Source organism: Panthera leo, chromosome B2, assembly GCF_018350215.1.
Source record: "Panthera leo isolate Ple1 chromosome B2, P.leo_Ple1_pat1.1, whole genome shotgun sequence".
Taxonomy (NCBI): Eukaryota; Metazoa; Chordata; class Mammalia; order Carnivora; family Felidae; genus Panthera; species Panthera leo.
The window spans coordinates 85342954-85366476 of record NC_056683.1 but is presented as its reverse complement, the minus strand read 5'-3'; the positions used below and the strand labels follow the sequence as shown (position 1 = coordinate 85366476).

The following is a 23523-nucleotide window of genomic DNA, read 5'->3' as shown; positions in this document are numbered from 1 at the left end:
CAACAAAATACAGATGGTACCAGACATAGGATGGTTCAAGTTAAGGTATTTCATCTTTAAGATGGTGTGAAAGTGATAGGCATTCAGCAGAAACCATACTTTGAATTTTGATATTTTCCCAGGCTAGCAATACGTGGTAACATACTTTCTTTTGATGATGGGCAGCAGTAGTGAGCTGCAGCTCCTAGTCAGCCAGGCAATCATAAAGGTAAAAAACCAATACGTTTACAATGTATATGTAATATACAATGTACACTTGCAATACAGTATTCAGTTAGTTACATAGACTTCTAACACTTTAGTATAAAATAGGCTTCCTATAAGATGATTTTGCCCAACTGTTGGCTAATTTAAGTGTCCTGAGCACATTTAAGGTAGGCTAGAATAAGCTACAATGTTTGGTAGGTGAGGTGTATTAAATGCATTTTCGGCTCATGATATTTTCAACTTACTATGGCTTTATCAGGAAATAAACCCGTCCTAAGGTGAGGAAGATCTGTTATTACCAAACAAATACAGTAGCATAGTAAAAGGATTACACACAATGATTAAGTGGAGTTTACTCCTGGAATGCGACGATGATATAATATGTGGAAATCGTATGCACATTAACAGATGAAGGGGGAAAAATGATCTCAGTTGATATAGAAAAAGCATCTGACAAAATTCGACTCTTCATGATAAAAATACCCAAAAACTTAGAAGGAAATTACCACAACACAACAAAAACTACACACACCCCCCCCCCACACACACACACACAACCCACAGTGCCAACAGTGAGATTTAAAGATTTTCCTAGAAAATCAAGACAGGATGGCCCTTATACCACTGAAAGATCTAGACAGAGCAATTAAGAAAGGAAAGGAAAAGACATCCAAGTTGGAAAGAAGTAAAATTATCTGTTTGCAAATGAAGTGATCTTATATATAGAAAACTTTCAAGGTTGTACTAAAAAGAAAAAAGAATAAGTAATTTCAGCAAAGTAGCAGGACATAAAGTCAACATACAAAAATTGGTTGCATTTCTATACTAACAATGAAAAATCTGAAAAGGATATTGCAAAAATAATTCCAATAGCATCAAAAAGAATAAAATATTTAGGAATTAACTAAGGAGGTGACAGATTTGTACAATGAGAAACACAAAATATTGCTAAAAGAAATCAAGGGCCACAAGGAAAGACACGGAGAAAAAATGTAACCTAAAATGGAAACACCATTAGGCTATTAGTGGATTTGTCTGCAGAAACTCTACATGGCAGTGGAGAATGGAATGACATATTCAAAGAGCTTAAAGATAAAAATGGCCAGCCAAGAACATCTCCAACAGTTATCCCTTAGATATGATGGACAAGTAAAGGTTTTCTCAAACAAAATCGGAAGGAGCTCACCATCACTAGATCTGTCTTGCAAGAAATACTGAAAGGAGTTCTTCAAGCTGAAATGAAAACAGGCTAATCAGCCTCATAAAAACATATGAAAGCACACAAAATGCTGGTAAAGCTGAAAATTATACAGTCAGATGTAGAAAACTCTAACTCTGTATTAGAATGATGTATTAATACTCAACTATAGTACCAAGGCTAACAGAAAGCTGGAAAACTATAGCTACTATAAATTAACAAATACACAACAAAAAGTAGATAAACTGTAATACCAATATAAAAAGTAGGAGAGAAAGGATAGAGAAATTTACAGGCAATCAGTGATAAGTTACTCTCAGCCTAAAATGTATGTGTTTGTAAGATGTTTTATGTAAGCCCAAGAGTAACCACAAGAGAAAAACCTAGAGCAGATTCACAAAAGAGAAAAAAAAAGTGGAAACTAACATACCACCATGGAAAATAATTTATAAAGGTAGGCAGAAACAGAAAAATAAAACCAGAAAGCAATTAACAAGATGTCACTAGTAAGTCCTTACATATTAATAATTGCTCTAAATGTAAATGAATGGAGTTCACCAATCAAAAGGCATGCAAGTAGCTAGATGGATAAAAAATAAGATCCAGTTATGCGGTGCCAATTAAGAGATCCACTTCAGCTTTAAGGATGCACAGAAGACTCCAAGTAAAAGGATAAAAAGATATTCTATACAAGTGGAAACCAAACAGAAGTAGGGATAGCCATACTTGTATCAAAACAGTTAGAAAATTTGGAAATATGTAGAATCTAAACAAACTCCTGAACAACCAATAAGCGAAAGAATAAATCAAAAAGGGAATCAAAGAATATCTTGAAACAAATGAAAACAGAAACAAAACATACCAAAACCACTGAGATGCTGCAAAAACAGTTGAGACAGAAATTTATGGCAACATATGCATACATTAAGAACTAAGAAAGATTGCAAATAAACATCATAACCTTATACCTCAAAGAAGTAGAATAAACAGAACAAACCAAGACCGCAGTTAGTAGAAGGAAGGAAATAATAAAGTTCAAAGTGGAAAAGACCAGAAAAATAGAAAAAAAAAAAAAATCAACAAAGAGCTATTTTCTTTGAAAAATAAACAAAACTAACAACCGTTTAGCGAGTACTTATGACAGAAAAGACTCGAATAAAATCAGAAATGGATGAGTAGAAAGTGCAATTGACTACAGAAATACATAGACTCATAAGAGACTACTATAAACATGTACATGCCAGCAAATTATAGAACCCAGAAGAAATGAGTAAATTCCTACAATCCCATAACCTTCCAAAACTGAACCAGGAAGAAATAGAGTCTGAACAGAATGATAACATGTAAGAAGAATGAATCAGTAATCAAAAACCTCCCAACACAGAAATATCCAGACCAGATGGTTTCCCTGGTAAATTTTTGCAAACATTTAAAGAAGAATTAAAGCCAATTATTCTCAAACTCTTCCATCAAGTTGGAGAGAAGGAAACACTTAAAAAGTTATTTAATGAGGTAAACAATACTTTGATGACAAAGTCAGATAAGGATCCTACAAGAATAAAAAACTACAGACCAATGTCCCTGATGGACACAGATGCAACAATTCTAAACAAAATATTAGCAAACCAAATTCAAGAATTCATTGAAAGGATTATATCATGACCATGTGGGATTTACCCCTAGGATTCAAGGATGGTCCAACAATATATGAATCAATAAATGTGATACGCCAGATTAATAGAATGAAAAATAAAAATCATATGATCATCTCAAAAGATGTAACAAAAAAACACATTTGACAAAATACAACATTCTTTCATGATAAAATTCCTCAATAGATTGAGTACATAAAGAACATACCTCAATATAATAAAAGTAATATACAACAAACACACAGGTAACAGCATACTCAATGGAAAAAATGGAAAGCTGTTTCTGTAAGATCAAGAACAATACAAAGGTACCCATTGTCACCACTCTTATTCAACATACTGTGAGTCTTACCTAGGACAGTCAGGCAGGACAAAGAAAAAGCATCCAAATAGGAAAGGAAGAATTAAAATTGTTGCTATTTGCAGATGATGTGACATTATATACTGAAATAAAAAAATGGTTGGGTCTAATCAATGAATACAATAAAATTAAAGGATATAAAATCACAACACAGATATTAGTTGTTTTCCATGCACTAACCATAACGCATCTGAAAAAAATTAAAAAAAAAAACTATCCCATTCACACTAGCAACACAAATAACAAAATACCTAGGAAGAAATTTAATCAAGTAAAAGATCTATGAAAACTACAAGGCTTTTCTAAATGACATAAAAAAAATTGGAAGGATATCCCATGTCAAGGATTTGAAGAGTTAATATTGTTAAAAGGTCCATGCTACCAAAGCCATTTATAGATTCAACATAATCACTATCAAAATTCCTATGGCATTTTTTAAATTTGTTTTTTATTTTTTAATTAAAAATTTTTTTTTAATCCTTTTTTATTTTTTAAGAGACAGAGTGCGAGTAGAGGAGGGACAGAGGGAGACACAGAATCCAAAGCAGGCTCCATGCTCTGGGCTGTCAGCACAGAGCCCAAAACAGGGACGGAACTCATGAAACGAGTTTATGACCTGAGCTGAAGTCAGACCCTTAACTGACTGAGCCACCCAGGTGCCCCAGCATTTCTCACAATAGAAAAATCAATCCTCAAATTTGTATGGAACCACAAAAGATCCCTTTATAGCCAAAGCAATGATGATAAAGAAAATCAAAAGTGGAACCATCATACTTACTGATTTCAAAGTATACTACGAAGCTATACTAATTAAATAATACAACCCTGGCCTAAAAACAGGTACTTAGGTCAACAGAACAAAATACAGTACCCAGAATTAAACTCCCACATATACCGTCAACTAATAAAAAGGGATCTAAGAACAGTCAATAGGGAAAGGATAGCTTTTCAATAAATGATGCTGGGAAAACTCAATAAACACGTGCAAAGAAAATTGGACCCCTACTTACACCACCCACAAAAATCACCTAGAAATGGATCAGACTTAAACATTTGGATAGGATATCCAAAGCACAAATGTAAAACAAAACAAAACAAAACAAAACAAAAGTGGGACTACATCAAACTTAAAAGCTTCTACACTGCAGAAGCAAGAATTAAGAAATTAAGAAAATGAAGAAATTAAGAAAATGAAAACGCAAACTAATTATTGGTAAATAAAAGGCAAATGGATAATGGGTTAATATCCAAAATACACATAGAATTCCTAGAACTCAGTAACAAACAAACAAACAAACAAAAAACCCACAAAGAATCCAATTAGAAAATGGGCAAAGGAACTGAAGAGGTACTTTTCCAAAGAAGACATGCCAATAGATACATGAAAAGGTGCTCAACATCACTAATACAAGTCAAAACCACAATGAGATATCATTTCACACTTGTAACAATAGCTATTATCAAGAAAACAAGAGATAACAAGTGTCGGCACTGTTGGTGGGAATGAAATTGGTTCAGCCACGATGGAGAACTGCATAGTTTCCCCAAAAAAAGTTAAGAATAGAACTACCGTATGATCCAGTAATCACAATTCTGTGTATAAATCAAAAGGAATTTAAAATTATCAAAGATATACACTGTATACTGCAGCATTAACACAACAGCCAAACTGTGTCCATCAACAAGTGAACGGACAAAGACATGGTGACACACACATACAAATATATAAAGTGTGATATATCACATTTTATTTACATTCATATCACATTCATATACATAAAACAGAATTCTACATATATACATATATGTGTGTGTATATAAATAAAACAATACTCTTCAGCCACAAGAAAAAGGGAAATCCTGCCATTTGCAGCAACATGGATGGATCTTGAGGACATTATGTTAAGATAAGACAAATACTGCCAGATACCTCCTATATGTGAAAGGTAAACAAAACAAAACAAATGAAGAAACAGTAAAATGGTACTTGCCAGGGGCTCAGGAGTGGACGAATGGAAGAGATGTTGTTCAGGGTACATGCTTGCAACTATTACATGAATAAGACATGGGGATCCCATACGCATACAGTGATTACAGACAGCAAAACTGTATTAAAGACATTAAACTTGCTAACAGACTAGATCTTAATTTTTTCCACCACTAGAAGAAATGATAATTACGAGATGTGATAGAAAGGTTTGCTAATGCCTCAATGGTAATTGTATGAAAATATGTATATCAAATCAATGTGCTATGTATCTTTAACTTACGGCATGTTAAATGTCAATAATATTTCAATAACAAAGACTATAACTCAAGATAAGAAAATAATTTAACTGATAAGAAAATAATTTATTTACAGATGGATTATGATGCCACTTTTATTACTATCAAATGATTTTTTTTCCCAGAAAATCTACCAAAGAAAAAAAGCATTTGCATCAATAGTGAAACTGTGAACATTTATAATTAAGATTAATTGTATTGACTTTTGTTTTGAAACAATTCATGTTCACACATATTACGTAGTAGTAAAATAATATACGGGGAAAAAAGGTCTTCATAAACTTAAGATAGGCATAAAACTAAATATAAACTGAAAGTTTTCTTCCTAATCACAATTAAATTATAACATACAAAGTATGTCATTTATATATTATTTCTTTATATGAGAAGTATCTGGGGGGAAAAAACACTCATTGCATACTGTTCAGTTTGCATGAAAAAAACCTTGAAACTTCCACGGATATCAATTTTTTGTCAAGAACTACTAGTATAGTCATAAACAAATCAACGTTGTAATAACAAAAAAAGCCTCAAATGTGATATAAATTCTTTGCACAAAATAGTTAAAAAGTCATTTGCAAGATCCTCTCCACAAAAGTAAATTGTAAATAGAGACAGCAGTCAATGCTGTCTGAATTTACCAATCCTATTTTATGTCATATTTTATATCCTAGAACACAGAAACTGGAGCTGGCCAGAAAGCTAGATTTTTTTAAAACCAGTTGGAAAAAAAATCAATTACAGAAGAAAGTCATCTTGCACACAGTTGATGCAGATTCACAGAATTCTACACTGTTTTGCTCATGAAAAAGCCTTGCACATCTCCATACATGTTTCAGCTCAATAATAAGTTTGTGCCTTTTGTACAGCTATAAAAATGTGAAAACACTCAATCTGTTCTTGTGGTCCCAGTGCTATGGAGACTGGGAAGACACAGGAAACATAACAGAGAAGTTTTGTTTTTTGTTTTTGTCTTTTTTTAAGGGTAGATTAACAAATTGAAGAATTCTCAGGCATCCCATTTTAATTTTTTCTTATGAATTACTTGTGAGATAATCTGACTCTATGTAAATGTGTGCAACTGGAGTGCCAGAAGTTAGAGGGAAGAAAAAGCTGCAGGGAAAAAACAATACAAATAGCTACAGACTTCTTATCAGTTAAGTTAAAGTGTATATTGTAAATTTTAAAGCAATCATACAATAAATAAAATGAAGGGACATCTAGTAAGTCAGAGGAGAAAATAAAATGGAATAAACATATTTTATACCAAAGAAGGCAGAAAAAGAGGAAAAAGGAACAAAACAGATGGAATAGACATAAAAAACAGCAAAGAAAACATAATTAACCATATCACTATTACATGAAATAGAAATAAACACAGAAAGTTAAAAAGAGATTGTTAGGCTAGTTTTAAAAAACAGAAAAACAAGACCAAATTGTATACTACACGTCTAAAATTTGAAACAGTATAAATGTCCATCAAGATGAATGCAGAAACAAACTGCCACAATCATACAATGGAATACTACTCAGCAATAATGACTCAACTACTGATACAGTTAACAGCATGAGTAAATTTCAAAATGATGTGCTAGGCAAAAGTTCACACACTCACACACACACACACACACACACACACACACGCACATGTGCGCACTGGCTGATTCTATTTCATGGAGTCATACGTAGAACATTCACAATTATTCTACAGTGATAGAAATTAGATTTAGTTTCCTGGGGAGGAATGTGGGTGTGCATAAGGGAAGCATGACAAAAGTTTCTGGGCTATAGAATATTTTACTTCATGTTGGGGTAATATTTAAACAGGTGTATACCTTAGAGAAATATCACTGAGCTATATACATAAAGTGGGAGAATTCATTGCCATCTTATGTTAACCATAATTTAATAAAATTAAGAATGTTAAGTTAGGAATCAAAACTATATCCAGAAATGTTCCAAAAGTTAGAAATTAAACACAGTATAGAGTAGTGTTAAAAGGTGGTTTATCAGATGTTTAAGAACATATGTATGTATACACAGCTTAATTTAGAATCCATGTTTAAAATTATAATTAACAACAATGTGAAGACTAATCAGTAACTTAAATATTCTACAAAAAATTATTTATACATACACACAATCACATGCCTAAACACACACACATAAAGTAATTACCAATTGAAGCTGAGTACATTTGTTTCATGTGAGTTTCAATGACAGAAGGATCCCGAGAGCTGTAAATTCCCAACTCAGGGTAAAAGCTGGAGCCAATGTCATCCGGGGGATTATGTTTCCCTTGTGGATAATTCTTGGTTATTCGAGGGTCCCAATGCTTCAGGACTGGATGGTTCCAATGTATATATTTACCATCAAATTGCGGATTTCCATACCAACTGTAATAAAAGACATGCAAATAATAATTCAGAGGTCGCAGCTCTTCCAGGTAAGGTTCAGAGGCTTTGGAAGGTTTCAGAGTGATTTCAACACTTTTTAAATTCTTGATATTTGTTTCACTGTTGATTTTGTCATTGTTTTGGGAATCAAGGTTTTTCCCTAAGTGAGTTTGTTGATGAAGTTCTGGAAGAAGTTCAAGTCCAAAAGGATCTCCGAAAGTAGCTTTATTTGGTCTCAGCATTTTTAAACCCATCATCAGGGAGAAAATAAACAGAATAAAAAGTGACAAAATGATGCAAGTCCTTCTTCGAAATTTTGCCATGATGACATACTTTAAACTCCAAAATGGTAAGTGTTTAGCTGTAATTTATTGAAAAGTGGTATTAGTAAGTAGTATTGACAATATTACCCAATGTATTCAAAATGAAAACAAAAATCTGTAAAGTTCATTACATTGAAAGATTTTAAAAGTTCATCATATTAGTTGTATAATCAAAAACTGAGATCTACAAAATAATCTATATATGGCTAGATTAAATAGCAGTATTTATTTGGAAATATCACAATGACATTTTATGTTTTTATGTTTAAGTATGTATATACATATATGTATAGGTATGTGTGTATATGTACATAGGTATATACACACATATATGAATAAAATATCTTTATGTACAAATTTCTGGCTTGGGGAAAAGTTGACACTGATTTTTAAAATACGACTTTCTATGATAAATCATGCTGTTGTTATTCCAAAGAATTAAGTTCATAACAACTAATCCTGATAGAAAAGACAGACAAGTAAAACATAATCAGCAAGTAATTCTGTCTCACACATACACAAATACTTTCTATAAACTGTTACTCCCATTATGCATATATGCAAGAATTACTAAGATGAGCAAGCATATTTCTTTTAGGGCTAAAATCAGTCTTCTCAAAGTAAAGTTTAATTGTGAAATATAACACACCTAAAGATTAATATAAAAGACATACATCTAGGTTGAAACATATAAACATTCAAAACGGAAGCTGCCAGCTTAAAAATTCATCTCTACCTTTTGTGCCCCTTGCCAATCACCAGCCCTGCCCCTTCTCCTTAACAACAACCACTTGCCTTTTGTATTTACCATCCCCTCACCTTTCTTTGTAGGTTTTCTAAAACATACATGTATCTAACCAATATTCATTTTGTTTTGCCCATTTCAAAATTTTACTTAAGTAGATATGGTAATATCCATATGTACATATACACAAATAGAGAATATGCATATTAATCTTACACAAATATATGTGTATGCCTTCCATATACTTAGATATACTATAAATATGTATAATTACATATATAATTAGATGTACAGAAGTTACACAAAAATATTGAGAAACGTTATTAAACCTTCTCTGACACTTTACGTGGTATCCTACCTCTTTTCCATCCCTATGTTCTAATTTGCATCAGTTCTTCCTCTCATAAAAAAGTCATGAAAATGGAAAGGCATAGGTAGATAGGTCTGGAGATTTTGTTTTACAACTATAATAATCCACTGGTTTCATGAAAATGCTTTCGTGTCAAATATTCTCCTTCTTAAACTTTTGGAAGTAAAAAGTTAACACTTTCTCTATTGTTCCTAAGACTAATTTAGGGACACCCCCCCCAAGTTATAATATTTTAATATTATTACATGGATACACTATGACCACACCAACAAGCTGGACTCATTAACGTAGATCATGTAACCAATTAACACTAGACATAAACTAAAACAAGCATTATGAAAGTAGAAATAGTTGACTTTTAGATGAGAAACAGGTGAATCCTTACTGTTGTTCAAGGAACAAAAATATGTTTCATTTGGTTGGAATATCAAAACAAATTCTAGACTCAGTTTAATTGAGCAACTAAATTGTGTAAAAAATAGTATGCTATGTGCCACATGAAATAGACTGATTAGTAAGACACAGTTCTTATGTTCAAGATGCTTGGAGTCCCCAAGGAAGGCAGAAGACACGTATGCAAATAAACTATAACTCAAAGAAGAAAAGTGCTAAAAGAGAAGTGAAAGGCATGTATAAAGCATACCATATAAATTAAGGAGTTGAAAAAAAACTCTTTATAAAAAAAATGTAAAATCTTAGAAGAAGGAGTACAATATGCATAGGCTGGTGGAAAAGAGAAGGGAAAAAAAAAAAAAAAAAAAAAGAATGTCCCTAGTGTCAGAGAAAGGATGTGCCCAAAGATATACCTGACATGAAAGACACATTGTGAAACACAAAGGCCTCTGTAGGCTGCAGCCAGTAAAAGATAAGGAGGAAAAATAAAGCTATAGTGCTATGTTGGAACCATACTACACCAAAGAAAGAAAACTTTTCTGGTAAACAAGGGACCACTAAAGGCTTGTAAACAAAGTATTGGCATAATAAGAGTTCAGATTAGAAGAATGGAGCCCTTATAAAAAAATAATGTTCAAGGCATCAAACTCCACCATTTTCTGAATCTAATAATCTCCCATTCACTGATCATTTTAACAACTTACTCCTTTCCTACTTCTATTACTATTTTTAGTGACTCCACCAATATGGATGATCCAGTCCCGTAGTTTAGCCGCCCCAACTCTTTGCCTCACTTCTAAAGATCTGTTCTTTCTTTCACTCCACTTCACTAACTCAGGTGTCATACTCCTACTCTTGATCCTGACATTGTCAAACATTTATTACTCCAAAATCTTTATTTTTTTTTCCCATTTCCAAACATAACCTTCCGTGCCTTGAGCCCCTCTAGTTTAGTATTCTCATTCTGGCAATTCCTTGACCTTATTGAGACGTCCAGTCCACTGAGTCCACTGCTTTTTTGCTATATTTCCTTTTCGTCATGTTTTGTCTCTAGTGACAGTTTATAGTCCATTGTCCAACATTATAATTCCTCACTTCTCTCCTTTCTTAATACATACTGGTAAAACCCCAAATAAATGATGTGTGCCTTGACCTTGATCCAGAACCACAGAATTATACTGGACAAAACACACAACCATGTTGACTTTTCACTATGAATTCATACTCAAGATGCTTAACAATCCTGTCACTAAACTCCAGTATGTCACTTTTCTAACCTCAGAATTACTTTATTCATTTTTGTTTTTCATCAAACCTACGGCTACATCACCAACTTCCTTTATTATCTTCAGATATCTATGTCTTATCCAGCTGACCCTTGAACAATGCGGGTTTGAACTATGCAGGTTCATTAATATGTGCATTTTTCAATAAATATAGTGCAGTACTAAAAATGCATTTTCTCTTGTGATTTTCTTAATACCATTTTTTTCTCTAGCTTACATTATTGTAAGAATACAAATATAATATAAAGGACATATATAAATAACATGTTAATGAACTGTGTGTGTTATCAGGAAGGTTCCAGTCAACAGTAGGTAATTAGTAAAGTTTTTGAGAGTCCAAAGTTACAGGAAGATTTCCAACTGCATAGGAGTCAGCACCCCTAACCTCCAGTGTTCAAGGGTCAACAGTACTTCATAGAGGAAACAAAAACAATTTTACACAAACTCCCTTATCTTCCCATTAAGAAATTAACTTTAATATCAACTTGTTTTTATTGTCAGCAAAGGTTTCCAATTTTAATATTTGTTGTTTCACTCCCTGGATTTTCTTCTATAGAAAGCTCTATTACTTTTATTGAATTTTGCTCAACTTTTACAACTGTATTATCTCTTCAATTTTTAAGTTTCTGTACCCTTTACCTTTCATAGGGCATTATCTATTGTGTTTGTCTTGTAGTCTTCATTTATAAAATTTGCTCATTTTTCACTTTTCATAGTCATAATTTGCTTATTCATCCAAATCTCATATAGCTATTTTAATTATTTCTATTAAAATATTAGGTTATGGTTGTCATATATTTTATGAACAGGTCTCTCTGGCATGCTTTCAGTATCTACAAGTATGTTCACTTCTTTGCTTATAAGGACTTTGTATGGGACCTGACTGATCTTTTTCTATTGACAAATATTACATGAAATAATTTTCTCTCAATTTTTGGAAGTGAATGCTTTATCATGATAGTTTTTCCAGATTCATGCTCTATAGAACTTAAGCTGTTTTTGGGAAATCTTACAATGGCTTTGAATGTCTTTCTGAGATCAGTTGGGTTCTTCTCCATTCCCACATTTATCTGGCATTTTTTATTTCCTTGGCTTGTATGCTATTATTACCCTGCTCAATTTGAAAGCTATTTCCAGAAGTTACTCTTCAATATGGGGTTTTGTCCTGAAAACCAATATGTTGTAGCCCCTTCAGATGTTAGGCTTCAAAGTCTCCCTCCCCCGTTGCAGCTACTATTCTCAAAGTGGTCTGTCACTCTTTCAATTAATATCTATGGTTAGAAATGTTCCTGTCTTCAGTTCAAGCAGATGCACTACTGCTTTCCTCTGTTTCTTCCTGCACAGAGTTAGAAAACAAGTCTTATAGTTATTAGAGAGCTGTCCCCTTCCACTCATACTGAGTCCATGGGGGATAACTTGTCTTTCAGTTTTGTTACAGATTATTTGTCTTGGTTTTACTATTTACTGGTCTGCTTTTATGATTTCAGGATAATTTAAACATTATACCAAAGCTGTTGCCATCACTCAACTCTTTGTACTTTCCTTAAAATGTGTTAATACCATAACTCTACTGCTAATTACATCTTTAGCAGTATCTTAGAAGTTCTGCATTCTGTACTTTTATGACCACTGAGTTCAAAATATATTCAAATTTCCATTATTTCTCCCATGAGAACTTATTTATAGATGTATTATATTTGGGAGATTTCCTAGTTTTTTGTTGTTGTTGTTGTTATTGATTTATAGTGTGAATCCAATGAAAACATCGCCTGCATGATTTCAGTGCTTTGAAATATGTGGAGACTTGCTTTAAGGCTCAGCCTATGATCAATCTCATTAAGTGTCCCATATACATCAGGAAAGCATATTCTGCAGCTAGTGGTTACAAGATCTATGTACCAAATATGCTATCTTGTTTATATCGTTCATATCATCAGTATTAAAAATCCCCTATATTTATATCTACATGTTTATATTATATAATTTTAATTGATGGTATTATGTAGAGACAAATTTGAGACTGCTAGATTTTCCTGAAATATTAAATCTTATTTTATATGAAATGTTCCTTTTCTTCTCTGATAGAGTACAGTGTAAGACAAAACCTAATATTAACATAGCTACAACAGATTTCATTTGGTTGACACTGGAACAGAGTATCATTTTCATCATTTTATTGTCACCTCAAATGGTTATTTTTGAAATAAGACACTTATTATTATTGCTGTTTTTAACCTGAGAGTCTTTGTCTAATAGTTGTAGTATACACTACATTTACAGTTCTATAAATATGGATATTTAAATCTAATTCTTGCCCTTGTTTTTCCTTTTGGCCTTCTTACAAGCTCCATTTTCTCTCTTCCTTTCCCCCCCCCCCTTATCTTTTTAATGGTTTCATTTTTCTCTATTATGCATTCTCGGTGCAATTAAGAGCATGCATTCTTCTCAAAAACTGGTATGAATTAGAACTTTACTATTTCTCAAACAATAAAAGCACACTTAGAAGACTTTAGTTCCTTTATCCCTGCCCCAACTTTGAGCTCCTATTTTGGTGTAGATTATTTTTTTTACACATATCTTAAACCCCACCAGATATCATTTTTTTTTTAATATTTATTTTGAGAGGGGGGAGGGGTAGAGACAGAGGGAGAGAGAGAATCCCAAATAGGCACCATGCTGTCAGCACAGAGCCAGCTGGGGGGGCCCAATCTCACAAACTTCAAGATTGTGACCAGAGTTGAAATCAAGAGTCCAGGGCTTAACTGACTGAGCCACCCAGGCACCCCTAGGATATCATTTTATACAGTCAACATTATTGCATTTACCCTTTTCTTTCCTCTTTAGTTCCTCTTGCATTCGCCTACTTCCATTCAAACTAATTTTCCTCATGGTGAAAAAACAATTCCCTTTAACAGGGCTTTTAGTATTAGTCTGCTGCTCATAAACTCCATATTAGTTTGTTTGAAAATGTATGTTACCTTCAACTTAACATGTATACATAGACTTCTATATTGGCAATTATTTTCTTTCAGCACAAACTATTATCTTCTGCTTTTGTTTCTGTTGAAAACTCAACCACTATTTTTTTTTCCTCTTTGATTTTAAGGATTTTTAAAGGTATTTTCTTTTTTCTCTGGTTTCTTTTAATACTTTTCTCTTTTTCTTTGGTTTTCAGCAGTTTCCCTATGGAATAATACACATGGAATATGGTTTTCTTAATACTTATCCTGCTTTTGGTCCAAAGTGCTTCTTCAATCTGGGGTTAATAGCATTCCTTAGCCTTGTAAAATTCTTGACCACAATCTCTTCAAATATTGCTTTTGCTCCATTATTGCCTTCTTGCTCATTTTGGAATACATTACACATGTTAGAATTCTATATCCTATGTGTTTATAACATTTTTTTAAACTTTCCCTCCATATCTCTCCATGTCTCTGTACTTCTGAAATATCTTCTAGTTTCCTATTTCTCTTCAGCTGTCATTTCTTAATTTCAGTTATAATTTTACTCTTAGAATTTCCATTTGACTCTTTTCAAAGGTATCAGTTTTCTGCTAAAATTTTCCTTCTCTAATTCCTTGAACATGTTAATCCCATTTATTAAAGTCCACCTCTAATAACCTGAATTGGACCTTAGGGATTCTGTTTCTATTGCCCGTCTTTTGTTGTTTTGTTTTGTTCTTGCTTAGTACCTGGACAGTCACAGTCTTTCTGTAAGGCGGGTTAATTTATTATTGAATGCCAGCCCTTGTGTATGAAATGTGAAGAGGAAGATTATCTGAACTACTAAGACCAAATCTTCAAAACTGGGTTTAAGTCCTTGTAAATATTTGGACTATTTGTAATTAATCCTTATTCCTTTACACATATGGGTACTGAAATTAAAGGCATGGGTTTTATCAAGATCCTTCAACTTTCTATTTTCTACTTATGTTTAGTTTCTCTGCTACTTTCAAATGAGGGATTTTGAATAACCCTTCCTATCTCCCCCACAATCTCCCAAAGAATAATGCATGATGTAGGGCTCAGAGCCATTGAAATAAGTAATTCCACCTGAATTTCCTTATAACCTGAGCGTAATGAAACGCTTTAGAAGGGACTCAAAATTCAGATTCAATAGAAGTCATAGTTAATTTGTCTTTTCATTAACTATAGCTTTTAAAATATGCATATCAGAAAATACGGTCAACAAAGGACAACTGACAAACTGAAAATACCAAGATATTCTACCTCATTCAAAATTTTTAAAAATGCAAATTAAGGGCGCCTGGGTGGTTCAGTGGTTAAGCATCCGACTCGATTTTCGCTCAAGTCATGAACTCTCATGGTTGTTAGATCAAGCCCTGCATCAGGCTCTGCGCTGATGGTGTAGAGCCTGCTTGGGATTCTTTCTCTTTCTCTCTCTGCCCCTGCCCCATGTGCGCTTACACACTCCCAATCTTGCTCTCTCAAAATAAAATTTAAAAAATGCAAATTAAAACTACACACAAAAAAAATCGTTTCTTATCTAGGAGACTGGCAAAACAAACACACAAATATATGCTGTTGGTAAAACTGTGGGAAAACAAGCACTTCCAAACACTGCTAGTGAATGCAAATTGGTACAGCCTTTTTGTGAATTTGGCACTAACAAAATTACATATACATTTACCTTTGGACTCAGTCCTACTTCATGGAAATTACCTTAAAAATATACAACATACACAAAAAATACAAAACCACATGAACAGTACATAAATCCATATACAGCACCATTTGTAACTGTAAAATGCTGGGGTGTTCAGCTGAATGAGGAAGAGATCTTGGAAATGACATAAACTGATTTTCTGGATATATTCTTAAGTGAAAAAAGGAAAATGCAAATAAGGAAATATACATTTTTCAAGTGAGCAAAGAAACAGAATAAACATTAGATAATGATGTGGATTATGTATGGGGGTAAGGAGAAACAGGGCAGAATAAAGGGGGATGAGAATGGGTAGAAGGATTGGAGGATGGAAGTGACTTCTCTTTTTGTATAGTTCTTTTTTTGAGCCATGTTATATTTCACATACTCTAACAAATATAAAATGTTAAACTCCAGTTAGTAAGCTGTTTTTGCATTGGTACAGGTTAGCAATTCTTAACACTTAATGTGTATTCTACAAGTAAGCCAACAAACAATATATGCTGGAACCTGGGGCCCAGGTTTTTCACTGACAAAAAAGTTGAGTTATGTATAAAGTGAAGGCTAGAAAGAAACTTGTGTTACCAGACAGTAATTAGCAGTATTAGTATGGATGTGTGTTTTTTATCAGTAAATGGGGGAAGTGTGTATATACACATTAACATAACCACATTATTTCCTAGTTCTGTCCACTGGCAGTCTAGGACCAAAGAAACCCCAGCATCAATGAACACATCTGATGCTAAGATTTTTGGTTTTTAAATATTCCTTCTCTACTTAGAAGCAGCAGTAGTTACCTTGGAGAAATGTGGATTCCCAGACTGTGGCTGAGAAAGTACAAAATGAGCCTTGATCATCTTACCAGAAAGTAAAGTACTCAAGAAGTGTTGGGGATATGTCCATTCGACACAAAAGCCAGACTGAGGGGCAATCACTGCCTAAATCCAGGACAATTTCAGCACCAAAATAAGGAATAAGTAATAAATGATAGGTATTAAAATAAGAATTCATGAATCCATGCTGATATTTTTAGTTTTTTTTTTATTTTCATACTGATGTTTAAAATGAAAAAATAAATAAAAGGATTAGAGAAGACTCATATTAGAATGCCAACTAATAAATTAAAAAAATTTGTTTTACATTTATTTTTTTGAGAGACATAGAGAGAGTACAAGTTGGGAAGGGGCAGAGAGAGAGAAGGAGACACAGAATCCAAAGTAGGTTCCAAGCTCCGAGGTGTCAGTACAGAGCCCCACGCGGGGCTCCAACTCATGAACCGTGAGATCATGACCTGAGCAGAAGTTGGACGCTTAACTGACTGAGCCACCCAGGCGCCCCCGCAACTAATAAATTTAGATAGAATAATGGAATACCACTATTTGGCAACCACCATAATAACAACTATTATTAGGCAAAATCATCAACAGATTTTAAATGAGGAAATAAAAGTTTGATGAGAAACAGGATATCCATATATTGGCAAAGTATCTCTCCAAAAGACACCTAATTAACTACAAAGGGAACAACAGTAACTCAGTGCAAAACCTAGCAGACACCACCTTAAACGAGTGATCAAAATGAACTTCATCAGTTAATTCTGGTTAGGTAGATATAAGTTTCCTGAGAGGATGCCCTAAGAAGGAAACAATCACTGCTATGGTATTCCTGTCAAAATTTAATTTGGATCTAATCATGAGGAAACATCAGACATTAGACGCACACATATCCATACATACATACATTACATACATATATATACACCTATGTACACATACATGTTACATGTAATGTATATAATTATGTACAACATAATACAGAAGTGTGTACATGCATATAATGATAAAGCAAATACAGTTAAGATATTACCATTTGGTGAAATGCAGAAGTATATAGGGATTTGTTGTACTGAAATTTACAAATTATCAAGATAACTGATAATAAAAAATCCTTCCCTTAAAGATAGTGAGAAATCTGACAAGCAATGAAGTAGAAAAAACAATTATGAACATAATATCTCAATACTAAAGATATACCAAGGAGAAAATAATGATTACCTCTGGGTGATAAGATAATAGTGATATTTTCTTACTCTACCTTCTAAAATTAGAACTTAATACTTCCTAAGAAAGTAAATTTTAGGAAATAATGGTAATGAATATTGCTAAGTCACAGAGAATGGGAGCAATAACTACAGCATTAATTAGTAAGACATTGGTTTTTCAGAGACTGACCAGTTGAGTGGTGAAGTAGGTAGAAGAGTCAGGATATGTAACAGGAAACTGATCTTGCCATCTAAAACCAAAGTCCAAATCAGCTAGGTTGATCCCCTTGTGGGACCCTCACTAAATCATTTAATCTCTTTTTAAAGAAAGAACACATTAGGTGTGTTTTCTGACAAAGTAGTTCTGTGTCTTATGCAAGATGATGTTTGCAAAAGAAGTGGAAGAGGGTAATATTTTACCAATTGGATTTAAGAATAAGTGCAAAATTGGGGCGCCTGGGTGGCTCAGTCGGTTAAGCGTCCGACTTCGGCTCAGGTCATGATCCCACAGTTCATGAGTTGGAGTCCCGTGTGGGGCTCTGTACTGACAGCTCAGAGCCTGGAGCCTGCTTGGGATTCTGTGTGTCCCTCGCTCTCTCTGCCCATCCCCCACTCACGCTCTGTCTCTCTCTCAAAAATAAACATTTAAAAAAAAAATGTGGAAAAAGAATATAAAAAAAAAAACACAGTTCTGAACAACTCTGAAACTTTTGTACATTCGTTAGATTCATTTCTCAGATTCGTTTCTCAGATCTACAGAAGAACACAAAACATAAAATGTCCATTTATGGAAGTTGCCTGGTTGATTCCCCACCTTTGCCTGTAAATGTAATTTTAAGTTGGTCCCTCTCTTTTCACATTACTTATTTCACTCATTTAAATGTTCATTTATTACATCATTATAGATGGTTCTTCCCAACCTCCACATCACAATTAACAGTAAGTCACCTCAAACAAAAGGCAGATCACTGTGATTAAAAGTATCCCCCAGCTGTTTTGTTTTTTGTTTTTGTTTTTGTTTTTCAGCTATTTCACTCATCAAATGACCTGATCTTTCTGTGCTTCTTTTCTTATCTATACAATGTTATTACCTCATTCACAGATTTGTAGGCATGAAATAAGTTGGTATTATAAAACTTCTAGAATAATTTCCTGTTTAGAGTGATGGTGATGAGGATGATGATGATCAAAGACAGGCATCTAGCAAGCAATTAATAACTAACACATAGTTAATTCTCTCTAAAGGTCCATTCTCTACAGGACTAACTTTTAAAATGCTACTCCTCCTTCAAGACAATGCTGAAATGTTGCCTCTTCTTGACACCTTCCCTAATGAGTCCACAGTGAAAAGTACTCATTTTCTCAAATATTCTATTGTTACAGCATTACCTACTTTTTAAAGTGGCGTTTATGTGTTGTATTATGCTATTTACATATATTGTATCCACTAGATTGCTTTTAAGTTCCAAAAATGGAATCCTTCTCTTTACACTGCAGTAGAGCCCCATGTATCTTATACACAGCCAGTGACCATTAAGTGTTTAGCTTAAACAACTTAATGTCAGGCCCTTCTGTTTTTGACATTGATATATATTTGGGCAGTATGTGTATAAATAGATTCTACTGACTATACAGATAGTTGACTTTTTTATAGTCTATACTGAACATATTACATAGGAAGAAACCTAGATCCAATAATTTTAAAAACCCATTTTAATAAATTGCCAAGTTCAAGATAGCAAAACCACAATGACCCTTGAGATGCCCAGGGTCTAATTATCTAGCAAGGAAAGAGTGGAGAACTACTTATATTGCTTCAACAAAGGCAAGAAATTTCACAAGTCTCCTGAGAAAATAATAAAATCACAAGTGAAGATGTATGGACACCCAAACCAGGAATCTACTCAAGGTATTGGCTATTGAAGACTGAAAAGGACAGTTTACATTACATAATACACAGAAGTTATACCTAGTAATATCTTTTAGAAACTCTATCATTTGTACTTTTGTGTCTTATGCCTTTCATCTTCTGGAAATTCTAGGTTTTGACTTAGAGGTCTAGTGAGGCCTAATAGACACAGAACAATGTGATATCAACTATTATTTCAAAAAGTGCTGTCAATCCAGTTAGAAACACCTTTTAATTACCCTATTACTAAATTATACAGACTTCTAGTGCTTTTTTCTTTTTAGTATTGTTTTCTAATTTCATTTTCTAAGAAGCTATTGTAAATAAAAAATAATACTAGAAAACACACCTGGAACTTTCAAAACAAGTTTCTATACCAACGCTTCCTTACCCCAGTTTTAATGAAACACACCTGCTGGTTAACAGAAATTCAGTTAAGCATAATTTCATCCCTCCACTTTAACCTTCACAATGACCTAGGAAGTAAAACTTTTTTAACGCCATTTTACAGATGACACAGTAGAGGTACAAACCAATTGGTAACTTTTCAGTCTGTGGGCTAGTGAAGAGCTAAGTAACATGTCCGAGGTGAAGCAACTAGCAAGAAACAGGACAAATTTAGCTCTAGAATTCAAGCTCTAGCCTTCTATTCCACCATCCTACAACATACTAGACAAATTAAGTTTAAAAATTTTTTGTGACACAGATGAAAACTGCCAACATGTGGTCAAGTTTTCATTTAAATAGTACGGTCTTAGGGGTGCCTGGGTGGCTAAGTGGGCTAAGCTCCCACTCTTGGTTTCAGCTCAGGTCATGAGGTCATGTTTCTGAAGGTTCCAGCCAGAGTCCCGTTGTCATAGCAAAGCCTGCTTGGGATTCTCCCCCTCTCTCTCTCTGCACCTTCCTGGCTCACTCACTCTCTAATAAACTTTAAAAATAAATAAATAAATAAATAAATAAGTAGTATGGTCTTAGAAAACAAGATTATCTGCTACCTACTCATAAATTGCAGCTCAAATTTAATCTGAAGACCGTTTACTTTCTGATCATACACTTACTGTTCACCACGTGACTAACAGCAACATCTCTGGTAATGTTTTATGCACAGATAGAGCCTGAAAATACACAAAATTCACAACACTACACCGGTTTTAGGAGTTTACATATAGCTCAAGAAGGAGGAAATAACGTATTGTCGTGAAAGTGACCAGTAAGCAATGTGGCAGTATTACCAATACCTAGATTTTACTTTATTTTTTTCTCCTAAACTGTCTAAAATACTTGAACATAAACCCATTCCAGTCCTATTCGTCTTTTTTAACATCATATCCTATTACCCTCCCTTACTGGTCTTTAAACACTTCGAGGTTTTCCCTTAACACTTACTCAGAGGGTCTAACAATAATACAACTAAAACTGTCGTAAACGCCTGAATTTCAATTTGCTCCTTTAGAAAATGTAACAAGACATAGTCCGGCATAGCTGCATCCTGAAACTTAACAAAAGATAACAGTCTACGAAGACAGAGCCAAAAGTGTTTTAACAAGCAAATGGAAAAACCACCGCTGCGGTGGCCCAAAGGCTCCAGGAGGTTGGTGGCCGCGACCTTCCGCCAACACCCGGAGCCCGGTAGGCCTCGATCCCCCCACTCTCCCCGCAGGCTCAAGGCTTAGCTGAAGTTTGCATACAAAAGGACCGGGCCTAGAACAGCTTCCGTCACTCCCGGAATTCCCAACTTGCTGGGGGAGAGAAGGGAAAACAGAGGCGACGGGAGGTTCCTCTCCGAAGAAGTGGCGGACACAAGGCCGGCAGGATCGGGAAACAGCAGGCAATAAAAAAAGGCAATAAAACTAACCAAGACACAAAGAAGGGCTAAGAGTGACAAGAGTGAGTTGCCCCGGGGGGGGGTCCCGAAGCACGCAGCGCGACACCTCTCGCTCGCCGGAGGGGCGCGGGGTCAAAGGCCACCCGAAGAAGCTGCGAGCACATTGGCTGGCGGAAGAGCGCGCAGGCGCCCGGGGTAGGTCCCGTACCCGCCGCAGCCGCATCTGCGGGGCCCTGAATCTTCCAGCTACTCACCAGGGAATCCGGCCACCAGCAGACGATCCAGCCAGAGCCGTGAGGGTAGAGAGAAGAGGGAGAGCGGGTGCAGAGAGCCCGCGGCCTCCAGTCAGCGCGCACAACCAGCCCCGCCTCCCCAAAGACGCGCGCTGAGCGTTCCTGCAACCCCGGGGGGCGGGGCTTTGACGCCGGGCTCCGCGAGCCAGCGGGGTGCAGGCTTCCCCCACAGGGGCTCCTCTTATCCGTCAGGGCCTGAGGGGCGTGGACGAATGAGGGGAAGCTTTTCTGGACGTTCGGTGCGGGTGGAGAAAAGGGGTGGAGCGGGTTCTAGCCGAACTCCCAACCTCCCCCTCCAACTAGAGATGACCCACCCCTCTCTTAAAAACAGGTCTTCTGAGGTTTCTCTGCGAAAGTGTCCCTGATCCGCTGATCGAGGGCAGCTGGTCTTGATGTGGCCTTCCAAAGTTGCATTAACTGACGTACACCGGTTGTTTTCATGCTCTTTAAATTAAGGAACCGTTTTTTGTCTTTTTTTAAAAAACTAGAACTTTTCTTAAAGGCCCTAAGTAGAGAATCAAAGATGACATTTAATTTGCAAATATATTGTATAAAGTCACATTTGTTCTGAAGTAGAGAAATGATTGAAAACAATGAGGCAGGTGTGAAGAACAAGTACTTTGGAGACAGGTTACAGCTGAAGGTTTCCATCTTACATCAGCCTCAGAAGCCAAGAGAATTCCGTATTTTGTTTGGTGACATGGTAACAAGGAAATCCTGACTCACAGTCTAGAACTTGCTGATGTGAACAATTTTGTAAGGGCTGCCTTTAAAGTCAGACTAGATTTTTTAAAAGGAATGTTCATTGTGAAATATGCATATATGAATGTATCCCGTATGTGCACATTTTAAAGAATAATAAAAAGAATACCCTGCTACTCACTACAGAGCTGAAGATGCAGAATACCAGTATTTCTGAGACCTCGGGAAGTCCCTTTCCATCTCCCTCCCAGACAGAAATAAACATTATGCTAAATATTGTATTACTTATTTCCTTGCATTTTTGGATATAGTTTTATATGTATAATTCCCTAAAAATATAGTTATCCTGGTGATGTAGATTTTATAATGAATCTTACAGCATTTTCCCCCTCTAACTTCTTTTTTCACTACACATTTGGGTTTTGAGATTCATCTATACACAGATACATTTCACATGGACTAGACTGGCACATGATTATCCATAACACCTGTTATTTTTAGAGTTTAAAACTTTTTGCCTGGTAATATCCTCTTTTAATTTGCTCTTTCAGTTTACATTAACCCCTTGCCAATGAAGTTGTGCAGTTTATAAATGCTTAGTGGCTATTTGGGTTTCTGTGGAATGCCTGTTCTCAATTTTGACTCACTTTTTATAGGCTTGTTGCTTTTGAAAATTAATTTGTTAAAAAAATTAATTTGTAGATAATCTTTATATATTTTTAAAGCTTAAATACTTCTCTGTTGTTAGTTATATGTGTTTCAAATAGCTTCTCTCAGTTTGTGGATTGTATTTTAACTTTCTATGGTCTCTTTTGATGAACAAAAGCTGTATATTTTAAGGTACTGCTAGCTGATAACAAATTTGTACATT

At 34.8% G+C, this 23523-nt stretch overlaps 1 protein-coding gene across 3 annotated transcripts in view; it reads right to left on the bottom strand.

Moving 5' to 3' along the window:
* Window positions 1–22547, bottom strand: part of MANEA (mannosidase endo-alpha) — a 64678-nt gene extending 42131 nt beyond the window's left edge. Inside the window, exons 1-2 of one of the 3 annotated variants that reach the window (XM_042939380.1) lie at window positions 21912–22547; window positions 7883–8461 (exon numbers count right to left, since the gene is read on the bottom strand). In XM_042939380.1, the coding sequence (XP_042795314.1) occupies window positions 7883–8423 (541 nt within the window). In that variant the 5' untranslated portion in view covers window positions 8424–8461; window positions 21912–22547. Of the gene's footprint in view, window positions 1–7882; window positions 8462–20181; window positions 21625–21687; window positions 21842–21911 lie in introns of those variants that run through there. The other 2 variants (XM_042939381.1, XM_042939382.1) reach the window with 2 other exon arrangements.
* Window positions 22548–23523: the final 976 nt, after the last annotated feature.